The 18,821-nt window shown below is 39.5% G+C and overlaps 1 protein-coding gene across 2 annotated transcripts; it reads left to right on the top strand.

Annotated features, from left to right (window-relative positions):
* The first annotated feature begins 4,417 nt into the window (after positions 1 to 4,417).
* On the top strand, positions 4,418 to 14,098 carry vgll2a (vestigial-like family member 2a). Of its 2 annotated transcripts, none has more exons than XM_054762698.1 (5): positions 4,418 to 4,466; positions 4,554 to 5,819; positions 8,923 to 9,157; positions 9,865 to 10,365; positions 11,356 to 14,098. In XM_054762698.1, exons 2-5 carry the CDS (start codon positions 5,721 to 5,723, stop codon positions 11,379 to 11,381), a joined length of 861 nt encoding a protein of 286 aa, XP_054618673.1. In that variant the 5' UTR covers positions 4,418 to 4,466; positions 4,554 to 5,720; the 3' UTR covers positions 11,382 to 14,098. The 2 variants fall into 2 exon arrangements, with proteins under 2 accessions (XP_054618673.1, XP_054618672.1); XM_054762697.1 differs by having other exon boundaries at positions 11,241 to 11,360.
* Positions 14,099 to 18,821: the final 4,723 nt, after the last annotated feature.

Genomic DNA, 18,821 nt, shown 5'->3' with positions numbered 1-18,821 from the left:
CTCTCGCCGTAATTGTTTGCATTCTGCAGCCCATGAGGCTGGCGCGCTGAGAAAATATTCATTAATGGAGCTAATCAGTGCTTTCAGTGGCGAGGGAGCATTTTATTGATGTTTACCGGTGAGCTAACTGTCCTGGATAAAAACAGTAAATGCAAGCTTGGTGGTTCCAATATGGCTTTTCTCACAAGACGCTTCATGCTCTTTGGCCCCAGGGTCGCCCACACATACTGTATGCACTTCACTGACTTACTTATTATTATTAATAATACATAGTTACAAGTTACATTAAGAAACATCACATGTACATAATTCAACATGTCTGTAAAGGAGCAGGACAAAGCAGATCTTATTTAATCCTACCCCTTCCCCTTCTCAATCAAGTACATTGCTTAATATTATTAGAAGTGGCACACAGTCCATGCTTCTGCTGTTCAGATGAATAATGATTGATTGTTAAATGACAGGATGTTACCATGAATCATATGAAATATGACTGAAGTTGTACATTTTATTTGTAGGCACCTGTCAGGACTCTAAGGGTCAATATGATGGCTTCTTTTAGCCAGCTAGCTGCTAACTAGCAGCTAGCTAGCTTACTAACTTCATGTATCGCTTCTACTGAGGATGAAAGGTTTGTAGTTCAGCTATCATTGAGTGAACAATCCCTCGTTTATCGCGGTTAATTAGCTCCAAAGCTGACCGTGATAAGTGAAGTAGGATTCCTTCTTTATAAATAGAATATTTTCATAGTTATGGCATAAAAAACTGTTTACAAGCTGGTAAATATGGTTTTAACATTATGAGAGCCCTCTATACATGAAATAACACCAATATAGTCACCCTTACATTCGTATTACTCAATACAGTACATATGATTAGAAAAAATAAGCTATTTAAGACATTAATAAGACTCAATAGTTGCAATAAATGTCTTCCGGACGTGTGTACAGGAAGGGATGTAGGGAGTCCAGAGTTGAGTCTTAGCTGGATTACGGCCACAAGAGTACCTCATGTTGTTATTATTATGATTATTGTGCTTATTGTGAGATCATTTAAACCTGCAATAAAAGCCTGTTGTCTCTTACCGAACAATTACTGGCAATTAGTAACCAATGTAGAATCCTACCTTCACAGTTTTAATGCAGCTTTTTACAGGATTGCATTTGTATTTCAGTTAATCTAGCCATTTGTATGCTCGGCGATGCTTAATTTAGACAGAAAATATGTTTCATTTGCTTTAGTATGCATGTTTTTTGACTAAAAACAGGCCGCATTCAACTACACAAAACACCACGACTTATTCATTAATATGTGTTTGAAAAACCGTTATCGAGTGAAGCCGGGAAATTGGAACCACGGTGTGGCGAGGGACGACCTGTATTGTGAGATTGAAAACCATGAAGCCGCTTATTGGTCATGCTACCAGCTAGCTTGGTTAGCAAGTAGAGTAAACCATTGAACAAATAGATTTCCACAAAACAAGAAGTTTTTCACAGGGAATACTGCATTCATTGTGATTCAGCTACTATTTATATAGTTAATTGAGTTGAGTCATTGAAATGAAAGAGTTGCAGGCCTTTGCAGTGCGTGGCCGTTTGTGCTAGTTTAGTTGTACACTTATATAAATTATTTGCTGATTAAAGGCAGAATCTCTGCATTCTAGCGGTGGATTTTCCTCCTGTGACGGACCACAGCACCATTCCCGCCAACAGGCAGACCCTGAACCTTTCTGCTGGAAGCCCATGGTCTTTCACGTGTGAATAAGAAAATAAGTGGATATTCAGACGGCCTTTGAAAGCACTGTCCTTGCTAAGCTGCCTGTCATAATGCCTTTGAGCCCAGGCTAAATTAAATGCTTGTAAAAGTTGTCTGTCAATTGACTTTGCCTTTTCCAAGTGAAAAGTTGACTCTTTGTGAGCTCTGCCAGCGTTTCCGCTCTGAATGACCTGTTTTCATTCAACATGAATGCCAGCACAGGCCATTGAAACAATCTTTTAATCAGAGACCAGTTGACCCTTTCTTCGTCTTCTTTGTGCCGCTTGCTTCTTCATTTTCACCACTCTGGACCGCTTTCTTCTATTTTGATGATGTCAGGACATTGTTTTCTGTCTCCTATGTTTTAAAGCAATTCCTATTTCCCACAGAAAGTCATGTAAAGGCAAATAATCTGCTCTAACAGCTTTGTTAAGTCTCACATGTTTGCATTATTAACTGTAAGTTAAAGAAAACCTGCACCTTTATTTTTATTTTGCCCACCATCCACAATCCTTTTGTGAGACATGAACACACACGTCTTTTTCTTTTCTGTGCATTTAAATATATAAAAACAGATAAAAAAAGAGGCACTTAAGAATGCACGTAATGGGACGCACTTATTCCGCCTATATAGCGTTCTGAAAATACCGCTAACAACGCTCCATTTACATGACGTGACCTGCATATTTACCAAGCTACAGTGACATTGTTAATATTATTAACATTGTTACGCCCAAGAACTACGTCATTGGCGTAGTGACACCTCGCCACACCACCCAGGCTAGCTACACACTCACAATGCCTCAGACCACTACCACTAGCGAAAGGTAACGCTACATATTGGAGCTGCCACCACTGCTGCTGTGTGTTTGTTTCTGAGTTTGGAAAAGTTAACGCTTTGTGTAGCGTTCCTTTCTACGTATGTTGCTATGTGACATCAATGCACCTAGGAAGGAAGTTCTGCTAATGCTTAAAAGGAGCAATATACTGTGAGCATTACAACACGAATCACAAATGTGTCTGTTACAAGATGGTCACAGCATGGATATATAAACCATAAAACCTTGTTGGAGGTTTTTGGAGGTGTTTTAATAGCGGGTTTTGTAGGTGAAATAGATGAGTCCCATTACGTGCAGTTTTTAGCTGCCTCTTTTTAGCTGTTTTAATATCTTTAGAACACACAAAAAACACACGGTCAATTTCTCCAAAGTATGACATATAAGGTATGTTTGTTTACACAATTTTTGGTGGCATTCGGTCTAATTTTACAACCTTAAAGACCTTTGACAGTTGTAGTTGGGTTGGGATATGTTGTGGTCGTCTACGTTAAACTTTCCTGCCTGTGTAAAAAGAAGAAACAGTCTTTATACGGTGTTTTTATTAGGAATTTCTGATCGTATAAAAATGATATATTGATTAATTTCAGTATTGTTTTTTCTGCCGATAGTGATATATCGTGTCAGAGTGAAAATAGAGCATAGCTCTTCAAGAAGGAAGGAAACTTTCCTCTTGCTTCAGGCAAGCTTTTATTTATAACGTGGCAGCAAAACAGAGCAGTTGAGCACAAACAGTGCATGGCTAGCCCTTCTCACTTCCGCCTTCCTTACCCTGCCTCCTCCACATTGCCAAGGCCAAAGGTCACAGACGTACCCCCTTTTCATCGCTGTCTCATGCAATGCCTGTAAATATGACGTGACAAGTTTTTTCAATAACGCCGTAAATTTGCGACCTTATTCTCAAAATCTACGATTTTAATACTCCGTCGTAACAGGCATTACCTGAGACAGCTACGAAAAGCGGGGACTTATGTGACCTTTGGCCTTGGGCAAAGGTAATATTCCGACTTTTTTTCTCGTTAATTTACGACTTTCTCGTAAATTTACGACTTTATTCTCACAATCTCAGATGATTATTTTTCAATTTTCAATGTGGCCCTAATATTCTGTCGTATTTTATACAACTTACATTGCATATTGCAGTATTTGTCTTATTTTGCACAACAGTGTTTATTTGTGAAATGCATCCAGTCAAAGAAATATGATGTGTATCAGAAAATGAAGTCATGGACAATATCGGTATATCAGATATGCATAACAAAGCCAATTTAACATCTTTTAACACATGAGAGTGCACACTGAGTGCATCCAGGCGCGCATGAACAGCACACACACACACACGCTAATAGGTCATCCTTGGTGGGAGTGCTGCTGGGCCAGTGGTAAATGGAGGGTCACGGTCGCGTCTTTCAAAAAACCTGAATGAAGAAGGGTGTCGAGGGCGCGTTGGAACAATCACACACACCTGCTAGGGCCCTTTCTCCATCACCGCCACCACCACCACCCACCCACCCACAATGGCCGCTAGCACGCGCTAGCAACTCATTGTGTTGGAAGGATGTAGGAAGGGGAGGAGGAGGAAGCTTGAAGGAGATGAAAAGGAAGGTAGGAAGCCATGGTAGACATTTGTAGTTTGCTTAAAATATAAAGAAATTCTAAATAAAACAAAATTACGCCAAATGTTTCATGTGCAGAGACCAGGACAATGAAACACAATATTAGGATGAGCCTGTGTGTGTATTTTACGATTTTAAAGCCATTAAGGAGGCCAGTGTCAATCACATGCCTTCCAATCACATTTCATTGTCTGCTTACCCGCGATGTCACATGGGTCCCAACTGAAAAATGGGCCACGAGAGGGCAGCAGAGGCTCAGGTGACTCCAATTTAAATCTTAAACGAGTTTTCAAATGTGTCAGACCCCACACATTACAAAAAAATGATCATTATCGTTCACAACAAGCGATCAAACGTGAAGGGACGTGGTACCAGCACTGTACCACATGGGACAGACTACCGAAAACCAACGAGAAGAAGCTTTGCTAGCTCTGCTGCTAACTTTGTTGAGGTAAGACTTGAAGGACACACTCAACGAGTTTTTCTTCCATTTCTGAAGACCAACTCACTTCGAACGTGGCGCTTTTCGCACGTCCATATTTGCTTGTCATACTTCCGGCTTCGTCAGTTAGCTCGCTTCTTGATTGGCTAACGTTCTGGTGATGTCACTCCAGTTTGAACTGAACTTAACATTTCAAGTTCATGTTCAACATAAATCTATCTATCTATCTATCTATCTATCTATCTATCTATCTATCTATCTATCTATCTATCTATAGCTATCTGTATATCTGTCTGTCTGTCTGTCTGTCTGTCTGTCTGTCTGGCTGTTGAAGTGGAGCGATGCCTGTGGGCGGATCGATACAAATATTGATACAAAGGGTAATATCATTATCGTATAAGCTGATGAAATCGATGTTTTTTACTTTATGTCTGTTTATTTTCACAAATATACGTCTTTTGTTTGGTTGTTCATGTTGCTACAATCATACTGTTATATTTTCTACAACAGAAGGGCTTTGGGGCAAAAAGCCAAATTATTTGAATGAGAACCAATAGGTATAATACTTTAGTAAGTAGTTTTTGCTTTTGTTGTTTTCTAATACTGACTTTATTTTGCTCAAACAATTTAATATAATCAAATGGAATAAAACACGGACTGAATATTTTTTTGATATTGTTACATCGTCTTACAGTTGTATTTATATAGTGTTAAATTGCTCACTAATTATATATATAAATACAATTCTTAACCATGAGCCACAAATTTAAGTCAAAATCACAAATTTCTCTTAAACATTTCACGTGAAAAGTATTGTTATCGGGATTGCTGGCCCTATGTACTTTGCTTCGGATCGATAACAAAAGTTGCAGTATCGCCCGCCCAGTACTGCCTATGATTGGAGGGAGGTGCCGTGGGTGGTGGGTGTGGTGGTTTCTGCTTGCTTCCCCCTCCAGTGCGTCAACACACAGCAGCAGTGACTTCTTTCAGGCGGACTTTGAACAACAGTGGGTCCAGCGCGGTGCACGGCGCGCTAAATGACGCCCGTTCGATCCCCGTGACACCTCCGCCATGAGCTGCTTGGATGTGATGTACCAGGTGTTTGGAGCTCAGCCTTACTTCCCCTCCTACAGCCCCTACCACCACCAACACCACCACCACCACCACCAGGTACGACTACTTCATTCCTACACACACTTGCCTCCTAAAAATCTAACTTTATTACAAAAACAGCTGCTTACTTGGTTGTTTTTGTAAATAACTTAACATCATGCAAACACAATCAACACATGAAGTGATGATTCATTTTCAATGATAACATCCAAAATGTTTCACTATCTTAATAATAATGTACGTTCATTTATCTCGTTATTTCCAATTACCAACCCTCACAATTAACTCAAGATCATTCATGTTTTTGAAGGTATTATCCACTGTTTTATCTAACATGTAATTCTGAAATATTTACTTTTATTGACTTATTAAAACAACACAAATGAAAACCAATTCACTATATTTACAAATGAAGGTGATTTGTATTGTATGTAATTATTACTAGTATTATTATTGGTGTTTTGTGGTCTAATACATGCATTTTTATTTGCAAATTCAAAGAAAGGTTCATTAGTATAGTTCATTCGTACAATTATTTACTATGTATTAGTATAATTATGATAAAAATTATGATTTCTACTCAGTTTAATGGATTCTTTTCTTTGCTTTGTTGCAGCTTTTCTTGAAAAGCATTTTTGTATTGAATTCCTATTGCCTTAGACTTCTGCACTGATGATTCGGATGATGTAGTATGAGTTGGAAATGTTGTGGCTAAGAAGCAGTGACGTGCGGTGATGAAATAGTGTGATATCATTATTCTTGCTAATCGGACAAAAAAATACACAACGATGTCATACGTGAGGCACTTGCAGTACAGCCACATCCTGAAGGGGTCCTGCATGTGTGAGCTGGACGGTGCTTGTCACTGCCAACCTTCCTTAGAGGAAAAGCCAGTTTTTTTTTTTTTTATTGAAATACACAAACAGCAGTGCCGGCTAGAGCTAGCTTTACAAACAGGTCAAACACAAGATATTTGTATGCTCTGCTGAATGAATATGCAGTACAGGCCAAAAGTTTGGACACACACAATCCAACCCATGGTCCCAACCCCATTAATAAGGTAAGAAATTCCACTAAGTAACCCTGACCAGGCACCCCTGTGAAGTGAAAACCGTTTCAGCTGACCACCTCATGAAGCTCACTGAAAGAACACCAAGGGTTTGCAGCGCTATCAAAAAAAAGATAAGTTACAAAATTATATGTCTTAAATAAAAGACATATTTAGGGTTACTTCACACTTTTTTGTTAAGTACATAATACCACATGTTCATTCATGGTTTGGAGAATCTACAATAAATAATAAATAGTCATGAAAATAAAGAAAACTCCTTGAATGAGAAGGCGTGTCCAAACATTTGGCCTGTACTGTATGGATTTGACTGCCAAGATGGAGGATTATATATCCAAGCTCACCAGGAGGTGGTCAGACTTTTACAACAAAGTGTCAGAACCTTTCCCGGAGAAGGACAGGGTGCATGTACTTCATATACACATAAACGGTAAGAACGCAAATGTTTTTTAGTTCATAAAAATAAATAAGTGGGACTAAGAAATATCTGAAAGCAATTTAACAACATTTTCTTAACTAAAGTGAATTATTCTCTTATTTTTTGTGGTTATCCTCTGAAAATTATACAGAGTGTTATACACTACAAAGTATTATTAGTATTAGTAATGCACACTAATAATATGAAAATAAAACATACAAAACCCACACTTCTTGAAATAATATAAATGTTTTTAAGCATTGTTTTTTAATCTTCCATGAGCTGATCAAATAGCAGAAATATGTCAGAAATAATCATCAAATTTGCTTTCATATTAAATTAAATGTTTTTTATTCACTTGGAAGATTGTGTGTGTGTGAGGAAGAAAAGCTTGATCGTCTTCATATCCAACTAAATACTTGACACTTTAATATATGTATGTTTCTGTGTGTGTATGTATGTATATATTTAAATTTTTGTTGTTCCCCAGGAGAAATTAGAATGACTTCAAACACATGCTCGAAATAAAGAGTAAAACTAAAAAAGCAGTCGGCGAGCGCCAAACGCCATACTTCCTCCCATACTGTGATTTACACCAGAAATATTAGTACACTTATTTAATCTACATATTCAGATTCCTTGGTCAGGAAAACATACCATTAGCAATTTGGATTCATAATGATATCAATATTAGCCCAGTAGTTATTCACAAAAATCACATTTTCTGTAATGGCGGTTTTCTTCTGGATCGATCTCCATAGCTTTTGAAGACACAAAAAATCCGTTGGCACACTCCAGATTCCAGTGTCTTGGCTATATGTAAAGGTGTTTGTTGCATGTTTGTAGCTTCATTTGTTGTCTTCCCGTAATGAATGTTCCAAAGGTCCCCTATTTTTTTTTCATATTGTGGATGGTAGTATGTGGAATTATTCCATTATCTGGAGCAGTCTTTGATATTTTGTAGAACCTGTTGGAAACCTGTCCTGTATTTTTTTCCCAACTGCTCGGACCTTTTTTTTCCCCATTTGTGATTTATAAGCACAAATGGCAAAAATGGTCCTATCTCGCAATGTTAAGTAAAGAATCCCTGGATCCAGACGGTGATCTGGATCACCACCAAAGTTTTATCACTTCATCCATATCCCATTTTCGACAATTCCTGAAACTGTGGTCAAAATCAATTCAAAACTTGTCAAGTTACTTGGAACACAAACAAACAAACAGACAGACAAACAGATAAATGCTGACAGTCAAATAAAAATGTAGCTCCTTATAAGAACAGACAATAAATAAGACAACGTTTTTGAGAAGTACTTGTAATGTTCTTGATGTACTCTAATGTACACTAAAGGGAGTAGAACGAAAAGGTGAAATGTTGATCCAAATAACTAATAATAACTAATAATATGTGTGTGTTTTTAGCCATTTAAAAAAATTAAAGCTCTATATACTCACTGTATATACATATATAACAAATAATTGATATAAATACATATAATTTATATACAAATGCCCATGGATATAACTATCAAAAAATTATCTAAAATTGGTTGATGTTTTGTTTTTTCAGTATTCGGCCCTCGATGGAAAAAGTTTCTGCTCTAACGCATCACCTTCATTCTACAACTGTGTGGGTGCGCGTGGGTGCGTGTGTGTGTGTCATTGTTGTGTAGAAAGTGGCCTTGTATTCCAAAATGCAAGACCCGCAGGGCGGTCCCCCCGGACCCCCCACCATCAAAGAGGAGGAAAAGGAGCTGCCCCCGGGCGCCGAGTACCTGAGTGCACGCTGCGTCCTCTTCACGTACTTCCAGGGGGACATCAGCACCGTGGTGGATGAACACTTCAGTCGCGCACTCAGCCAGACCTCCTCCTCGTACTCCCCCAGCAGCGGACACAAGGCACCTAAAGGTGTGTGTGTGTGTGTGCGCAAAAAATAGAAAGACTTTTCAAAATAGCATCAAGTTGCAGCTGTGAAGACCAAACGTTCACACTTTACTTTGCATTGTTGGTACAATGAAACAATGATCACCTTCATAATTCATAACAAAATGATTGACACTGTCAGAGCAGAGCCATGTGTCTAATATTTATGAGCTTGGGTGTTAAGGATTATTATCAAAAGAAGGATTTAGCTACACCAGAGTTTCATATGTGTGTGTGTGTGTGTGTGTGTGTGTGTGTGTGTGTGTAAATAAAAAGAGCACACATGCTTTACTCATTTAACACTTGACTAATTCACTCTTTAACTCCACAAATTAACCATCTCAGCGCTAATTAGTTAGTTGCACTATCACATTACCAATGATCTTATTTTCAGTGTAACCTCAGCGCTGCTCTCATGCTGACCTCCTCCAAGGCCAGGATGTTCAAGGGGTATATTTCTTGACCAAATAAAACAAAGAAATATTAATTTCACAGGTCACGATGTGCCGGAATAAAAAACAAACATGCTCAAATAGATGAGGGTAACGGTTAAAAAGGTAAATGTACCGAGTGTTTTCAGTGTGTTCACTTGTTCTGCACGTCAAGTGTAAGTGTGAGAAGTGTGCCAGATGAGACACAGCCATAGTTGTTATTTGAAGACGTCTGATGCGTCTTCTTTGTGTTTTTTACAGATGGATCTTTCCCAATGAGCCAAAGAAGTTTCCCTCCATCTTTCTGGCACAGTTCCTACCAGTCGTCTGTCTCGTCCTCGTTGGCAAGCGCTCTGTCGGCCCCCCACTCGGAGCTCGCCTTCCCCGGGGACTCTTACTCCTCGTCGCCCCTCCACGGCCACCTGCACCACCAGCCCAGCCCCGATGCCTGGTACCCGTCCCACCACCACCACCACCACCACCACTCGTACTCGTTAGGGGGCGCCATAGGCACGCAGGGCTCAGCCTACCCCCGCCCGGCCATGCACGAGATGTATGGCACGGCGTTTGATCCCCGCTACAGCTCGCTGCTGGTGCCCTCGGTGAGGCCTCATCACCGCCTGGCGTCTGGCGGCACCTCAGTACCCGGGTCCAGTAGCTCGCCCTGCGACCTGGGGAGCAAGGGGGAGTCCTGGACGGGGTCGGCGTGGAGCGGAAGTTTGTCAGGATCTGGACAGGAGATAGGACTCAACATGGAAGCAGGTAATTTAGCAGGAACTTAGCAATTATGCAAAACAATTTCCCCATAGAAATAATCTGTTCCAGGGTCAAACTGCGGCCAGCATAAATGTTTTATTTACTGTATAGGCCAGGGCTGTCCAAGTTGTGGCCCAGGGGGCATTTTTGGCACGTAGCTCCATTTTAATTGGTCCTCAGCATATTGTAAAATAAAATGAATTCCTTATTAATGAGATACTGTATATTATTAGATATTACGTAAATGTGCTTATAACACAACAACAACAACACAAATAAAGGTAAAATGTGGATGTTTTCCCCTGCACTCGGTGGAAACAATTTGGGCTCTCCTGGTTTTGGCAATGTTCTAAGTCAAATTGTAACATTCTTAAGTGTTGTGAAAGTGTTAAATTAACTTTCCAGTGTCGCTCCAGGTTCAACTTCCTGTTCTATGGTTATCGTCACACTTTTGCTCTTGTGCCATCAATGGCAGCCCACTAGAAAAAAGCAAAGCTCTCAGAGAGATTTGCTGAAATCTCGCGTGGTGACGCTTTCAAGTCCAGGTTTTGTGTGAATTTTGCATTTAAGTGCGCTCACGCTAGCGAGCGTCACTGCAGCAACCGTCATGGGAGTGTCTCGTTGAAGTAGACTGGCTGCTGAGATTTGTGTGAGTAAACTTCCCTCACGGCTCGCCTGTGCGGAATGAAAACAAGAAGCACCAACAAGGTGGTGAAAAGCCCAATTAATTGACGAAGGAGTTCTGCTACTTGGTGTCGTCTTACCGCAAGCGCGGGCAGCTGTTCGCTTCCTTCTGTGTCACTTCCTGCTTCCATCTTGACTGCCAGCCTTGTTTCCGCTTCTTTTCTCTCATCTTCTCTCTGTCACCGCTGTCCTCTCAGGTCTTCAGACGCAGGACAAGACCAAGGACTTGTACTGGTTCTAGACCGCTCCTACTTTCCTGTCTTCTTCTGTGCTTTTGCTGCACAGACAAACTGACCAGCGCTCTGCTTGCAGCTCTGTGCTACGGCGGCCTGTGCTGATGCCAACAGAGACCAGAAGACGCCTTGAGGGACAAACTCTTTGACGGGAGAGACGGACGGTGGCATGTGCGTGCTATCATACTGCAAGACTGGCCTCACTGGGACAACTGGTCTTTAGACTGTTGTGGCTGCTGTGAAGGTTCAAACATCATCAAGTTGTCTTATGCAGTGAGAACTGTCTCCTGACTATTTTAAAAGTATGATGCATTATATGGACAGGTACTTGCACTTCGTTAGGTACACCGTCTCTGATGAAAGATGCGTAGTAAATAGTAATATTACAAGCTGCTACTGCGTGTCACAAAGCGTCTCAGTCAACGAGGATCGAACAGCAGCCAAGTTTGCAGTTTTGTTGACCCGTCCCTGCTGCCCTCACCCCCTTGCACCACCCCCCCGTCCCAACGTGGACTTCAATCTGATGGATTCACTGACATTGTCTCACTTATACTTGGAGTAGCATGTATGGAGCTCCTCACACCTGGACTCTTTTTGAGAGGTGCTATGAGTTTAAAAACAAAAGATTACAAAGCATCAGCATGCAATGTAAACTTTACACCCACGCCTGCCAGAAGTGGGGGGCGGGGGAGTCTCTCTGCCTGATGGCGGACCAGGAGAGCTATCACTGCTATTTGAAGCCGCTTGACTCGCCGCTTGCTGCTCCCATGCAGCTGTCAACGACAACTGCTCTTCAACTTAGTGAGCGTGCACACACACACATGCACGCACACACACACACACAAAGTGGTGGTAGTCAATAAAGGGAGCATTTAGAGCGAGCTGGGACAACTGCTGTGTGAGAGGACACACAAGCACAACTATGTGGGGCAACTGTCAAAAAGTCACTGCTGACTGTGTGTGCGTGCGCGTGAGCGTGTGTGAGCACGTGTGCATGTCTAAACTGGAAAGGACCTCGCTAGGATCAGTTGCCCTCATGTTAGCGAAACATTTCCCAAAAGTGTTCAGCTGAAGGCCCACGTTAGAACTGTTCATTCTTTAAAAATACAATACTGTACTACCACCAACCATTTAAGTTTGCCTATTCTGTGTTAGAATATTTATAAAAAGGTCATTAGGTTGGATACACTACTTTTTTTGGTCCTTTCGTTGACCACTTTTGGTGGGAAGATAGCTTTCAGTCAAGCCTCCACTGCCACTTTAGCAACATGACATCATCCATCCACGTTTGCAATTTCTAATGACTGAACATTCCAGTATTTTCAGTAGTTTAACATTGGGTGCGTTCTCAACATTGCAGTCATAGTTAATAACAATTCTCTTTAATAATTGTGTCTGTCTGGTCCGAGCGTCAGTGTTACTGTCTGTTTGTCAACTTTGCGGAGTTCCTCTTTCTCAGCGTACCTAAATGTGTCGCAGAAAACCACGTGACATCGCTCTCTTCTCCAATTGGTAAGCGGTGTGCGAATACAGCGGCAGAATGCTTCTAATAAACACAACGTGGAGCTGAAATAGTCGTTGGGTATGACAGAGTATTGGAATTTTAAAAAGCGGAGATTTCGAGGATAAAGTTGTTAGTAAGTAAGTCAATTTACGACTTTTTTTCTCATACATTTATGACTTTATTCTCGTAAATGTAAAAAGTTGTCATATAGCCTTTGCCCAAGGTCAAAGGTCACATAAGTCCCCCCTTTTCATAGCTGGTTCACGCAATGATTGCTACGACGGAGTATTAAAATGATCTGGGATTTTGACTTTCCGGGAATAAAGTTGTAAATGTATGAAGAAAAACTATATTGTTGAATATTATGACAATAAAGTTGTAACTTTATGTTGCAGGCGTTGCCTTAGACAGCTATAAAAAGGGGGAACTTATGTGACCTTTGGTCTTGGGCATGTGGAGGGAGCGGGGTAAGGAAGGCGCAAGTGAGAAGGGCTAGCTAGACATGCTAACCTAAATTCTAAATGCGTAACTGCTCTGTTTTGCTGCCGCCTTTTAAATAAAAGCTTGCCTGAAGCAAGAGGAAAGTTTCCCTCTGACACAATGACATGTTATATTACGACTTTATTTTCCTAAATTTACGACTTTGTTCTCGTGAATATTACTACCTTGTTTTCGTAAATTTACAACTTTTTTTCTGAGATTTTGAGAATAGAGTCATAAATGAACAACTTTATTCTCGAAAAGGGAATAAAGTCATAAATTAACAACTTTATTCTCAAAATCTCTGATTTATTTTTTTTTCAATGTGGCCCTAATACTCCGTCGTAGTTTGGCCATACATTTAGTGAGGATACGAACAATTAGCTGACTGCAGTAAATGACTGTACTGTACTGTAAGACAACGTGGTGAGCGACACGGTGAAAAGATGTGCCGTTGACATGCAAACATCAGCGTGCACGCTAAAGACTCCTTCGTTAAGTCGCCACTTTAAACTTTAGCAGCTGTTTAGCAGTGACTGCTGTGAGGTCATTAAGAGGATAATTCAAACAAAGAAGAGAATAATTGACTTTGGTTGAAAACATGCCGTAAAGTTGTTTTCAGACACTTCTTAGTTCCATTTATTTATTTTGTTTATGATCTGCAAAACATTTGTGTTCTTACCTTTTATGTGTATATAAAGTACATCCACCCCATCCTTCTCCAGGAAAAGTTCTAATACTTTGTTGTAAAAGTCTGATCACCACCTGGTGAGCTTGGGTATATAATCCTCCATCTTGGCAGTCAAATTTATTCATTCATTCAGCAGAAAAATACAAATATCTTGCATTTGACTTTTTTGTAAGTCTAGCTTTTGCTGGCACTGCTGTTTGTGTATTTAAATAAAGTTTAAAAAAAAACAACACTGGCTTTTCCTCTCAAAAAGGTTGGCAGTGACAAGCACCTTCCAGCTAGCACACACCCGACCCCTTCAGGATACAGTGGTACTGCAAGTGCCTCCCGTATGACATTTCTGTGTATTTCATTGTCGGATTAGCAAGAATAATGATATCACACTTACATTAAAGGCTTTAGGCATGCTGTTGAAAGTCATGGTGTATAATAAATGTTTCTGCAACTTTATATTAATGTCATCATGTTGACAAACAGAAACCGGCAGGCGCCATGATCCAACTCATTTTTTACTGAAGAAAATGGTAGAAAATGATTGGAATAATTATAGAAAATACATTTATAATACAGTTCAATGGACAAATATTCATATTTATTAAATGTTGTTATTTGTTTTTTACATTTTTCATTATGACAAGTGAGGCTCAGCATGTCATTGCTGTTTAGGGTCTGTTTAGAGAAGGGGTGTCCTTACTTTTTCCAGCAAGGTCCACATAGTGAAAAATGAAACTTGTTTTCTTAAACTTCATAAAATTTATTTTCGTAATATTATGACTTTATTACCACAGTATTACTTTTTTCCTCAACCAAATCTTTTCAAAAATTCAGAATTTTGTTTTGTGTGTTTCTCATAATATTACTTTTTAAAAAATAATACCAAAAAATCTTTAATATTTCAACTCTATTCTACCAAAATGCCAATATTGTTCCTCATAATATTACACGTATTTTCTTATAAAATTGTGGCACTTTTTCTTGTTAGAATATGACTTTTTTTCTCTTAATATTTTGACTTTATTGTTGGAAAATGACTGCTGTTTTCCATTTTTGCTGTTATTTTTTTCAAATACATTTTTCAACCATTTCTACTTCTTGTAAATTTTCCTCTCATAATTATGACTTTATTCCCACAGTAGTTTGTCTTTATTCTTTTAACATTAAAACTTTTTCCACAACCTAAATTTTTTTTTATTACAACTTTCTTAGTTTTTGGTTTTGTCATATTATGATCATAAAAAAATCTTTTTTTTTCTTTAACATTTCAACTTTATGCTACTAAAATGACATTATTTTTCCTCAAAATATTACATTAGTAATAAAAGTAAAAATGTTTTTGTTAGATTACAGCTTTTTTTCCTTAGTATTTTTTTTTTTTAATTTAAAAAAATATGATTTTCTAATTATTTTTTTTAATTATTTTTGCTGTTTGTTGGTTCATTTAGTTTTCTTGTTAAATTAAATTTTTAGCACGTGCTGCGGGCCAGTAAAGAAACAGCCACGGACCGCACTTTGGCCACTGCCTGGTTTCGGGGCTTATTTGGTGGATTAATTTGTCAATTAGAGTTCATACCTGACCAAACAGTGCATTAGTTGGATCAAAGGGCGTGAAAGCACCTTGCACTGCAATCAATGGACTAATGAGTGTGTCTTTGTTTTTATTATGTGGCAGCAAGACACACTTTGTTCATGGTTGATCTAAAAAAAGGCACTCATGAACGACACGAACACAATGTCTTACTGCCGCACAGACAAAGACACGCATTAGTTCATTCAGTGAAGGTCCTTTCATGCATAGAAATGCACTTGGCTTGTGTGCATGCCTGCGTGTGTGCGTGTTGGTTCGGCAGGTCTGTAGTACGGTAGCCGACAGGGCCAAACGTGCAGCAGCAGCAGTCCAAACACGGACATGATCCACGAACACCATGAAACACATGCATCGGAAAAATGCGACCAAATAAAAATGATATAATCACATAAACGCTGCAAGATCCAAAGCAAATACAAAAGAAACCTCCCCAAAACGTCATAACATGAGAGAAACGCAGCAAGTTCACAGAACAAAACAGAGGTTCGCCAGTGGAAACCGCGTGGTTCAGCCAGCCCTGTGTTCCAACTGAACGCGCTAGCCGTCAAGTTCCCACAAATCTCCCGCGGACCGCGGGGTTTCCTTACATGATAGCGATGTAATTTATTTATCTTATTTATTATGTATTGTGTAAAACTAAGACATGAATAACATCAAATTAAAAGCAGAAAATGAATGCTGACCCACCATCCACCAGTTCAAGTTCCAGACAAGTTTTTCCAGAGAGATGATTACATGGCTGTTTGATGTGTGTGGTAAAGGCAGTGCGCTAGCATGAATTAACTTGAGACAAATGTACACATTAGCACTCAATAAGTCATCAAAACTTACCTTTATGCATTCCCACATAGTATCAGCATTTGAGACCAAATATGAGGTGAAAGAAAAATGGTAAAAATACAGTAGTAGTCTATCTGTGCGGCATGAGAGAAAGTTAGCACACACACAATGGACGTGCGTCAAGTGAGACGGATGTAACAGAGAGAATCCGGCCACTTTTCAAAATAAAACATAAAAAAAATGAAATAATGGAAGTTATTTTTTCTTTCTGTGCGGCCCGGTACCAAATGACCCCCGGGCCGCGAGGTCATTTTAAAGGGATAGTTGGGATTTTTTGACATGAAGTTGTATGACATCCCCATCAGCATTGTAGTCCAATAACAGCGATTTACCCCCCACTTGGCCTCCCAAGTCCAGTTCTGGTCAGATTTCTGTGATGAAAAACGGAGTTCTGCAGTTTGGCTTCTAAAAACAATATACGTTCAAAACATTAAAACATTTGCATCACAAAAAAGCCTCACAAAACGCTCGGCGTTATGTCTGTCTCCCGCCGTATCCCTGCGCACTGTCGCGTGTGCGTTCATGTGAATGTGACGAAGACACTCACATCTTCTTCCGCTGTGGAAAACATACGTAAACGGAAACATTTTATTTGTGCCTTTTCAAAAGACAGCCAACTTGCTTCTGGGCATGCCGCTCCTGTCTAAATTTCAACTAAACGTCCCTCAGGTTTGGCTCCCGTTTGGAGCGTTTGGATGTTGCTGCACGTTTGCGCCCCTCGTGTGACATTCATTGTCAAACACTGTACATGTGACATTCAATGTAATATATTGCCAAAAGGTTGTGTGTGTCACCCTTGTGTGTCTGTGTGAAGTTGGCTTTATTGAAGCGGAAAGGAATCATGATCTAACTTTGTTTAGGTGTGTGTGTGTAGGTGTGTATACGTATGTGAGTCTTTCCAAAGATAATTAATGTATGTTTATTATTGTGCTTGTAGTTTGCTGGTGGTTAGGCTTTTGTTTATGTTGGAAGGGAAATGTTAAACATTTCATCCTAATTATGACTTTTTTCCCAAACTTTTTTAGCTCAATTAGGATTTGTAGTAAAAATACATAACATTAAAAATACTGTGCATAGATTTTAAAACGGGAACAAAAAACACAGAAAACATGAATTTAGTCAATCAAGAAGTTAATTAACTAATTATCAATCTCAGCCATTTTTCAAAAGACAACTCCTTCAGTACGGCCATTTTAGACGATTTTGACTCATCTTTCAAGGTACACAGAATATTGTGTTCTATGGCTATACAAACATGGAAGCTACCGAAAGATTAGACTTTACATTATTTAGTAATTAGCAGTAAAACATAAGTAAGTTTAAGGAAAAGCTTTTAGTGAAAAGATACATTTCAAGCATGACTCTCACTGACACAAATATTTATAAATATACCAACATAAACAACACAAAAGTTTTTTTTTAACATCAAAATAACAATTTATTTACAAATATAACACCATGAACTATTTACAACTTTCACATTTGGAATGGAAGTATGTGTGTGCATTAGGGGTGGGGAAATCATCGATGCCTGGATGCATCGCGATGCGGACATTGACAATTATTAATCAATTCATAAATGTCAATTATCGATGCTGACGGAACAAAAAAACGGAAGAAAAAGACTGAAAGCGGAAGTGCCGCCCAGACAGTTTATGGTGGTGCACCTATGTAATGGGCGCCACACACGGGAGGCGACAAACAACAGTGATTGATAAAAACCCAATGCCAACGCGTAGAAAACCCTGTACACGGGTGGCGATGAGCGACTGTGACCAGACACGCCGGTGAGTGACGTTCACATCCAGAGCGAATTGTACGAGTCTCCCACAGTTTTGATTGGCTGTCAGGTGTGGAGGGAATTTGGGGGTATCAAAGTAGCTCATCGAGTACTCTTGCTAGTACCGGATCTTGCTAGTTTTACATAAATGTCCGTTTAAATGAATGTAAACTTACAAGATATGTTTACTCCGGCACCAATGAGTTCCCATTTCTTGATATCTCTATTAGTTTTTTTAGAAATGTCTAATGGCTCCGGGAAATGAATCTGTTTCATGTTTATTTTAATTGTGGATAACTACAAATATGCTTTTGTTTTAGTAGTACACAGTGAGTAAAAAGAAATTATATATACGTGTATATATATATATATTTTGTGATTATTTATATATAACTAATACTTGAAAAAATTGACAAACTATTGATCACAAAAAAAAGATGCATCGCTAATTGTTTTATCATCGCATCGCAGGCCTCTGATTCGTAATCGCATCCAACCGTGAGATGGCCAGAGATTCCCACGCCTCGTGTGCATGTGTGCGCGCGTACATGTGCATGCATTAACATTTCCCTACAATGCGTAACCTTCTGCATGCTACACTTCTCCACGCTCTTCCACTTCCTCCTTCCCGTCATGCGTGGTTTTCACATCATCTCCTGCCGAGC

Source organism: Dunckerocampus dactyliophorus, chromosome 19, assembly GCF_027744805.1.
Source record: "Dunckerocampus dactyliophorus isolate RoL2022-P2 chromosome 19, RoL_Ddac_1.1, whole genome shotgun sequence".
NCBI classification, from domain to species: domain Eukaryota; kingdom Metazoa; phylum Chordata; class Actinopteri; order Syngnathiformes; family Syngnathidae; genus Dunckerocampus; species Dunckerocampus dactyliophorus.
Note: the sequence above shows the minus strand (reverse complement) of the source record. Positions and strands in the feature narration are given on the sequence as shown.

What these genes read in the sequence shown, in the direction of transcription:
- vgll2a (XM_054762697.1), top strand. Translation starts at nt 5,721, where the DNA reads ATGAGCTGCTTGGATGTGATGTACCAGGTGTTTGGAGCTCAGCCTTAC. An exon ending in ACCACCACCACCACCACCAG is followed by an intron (nt 5,820 to 8,922) that starts GTACGACTACTT and finishes ATTGTTGTGTAG; the next exon opens with AAAGTGGCCTTGTATTCCAA. An exon ending in AGGACTCAACATGGAAGCAG is followed by an intron (nt 10,366 to 11,240) that starts GTAATTTAGCAG and finishes CTGTCCTCTCAG; the next exon opens with GTCTTCAGACGCAGGACAAG.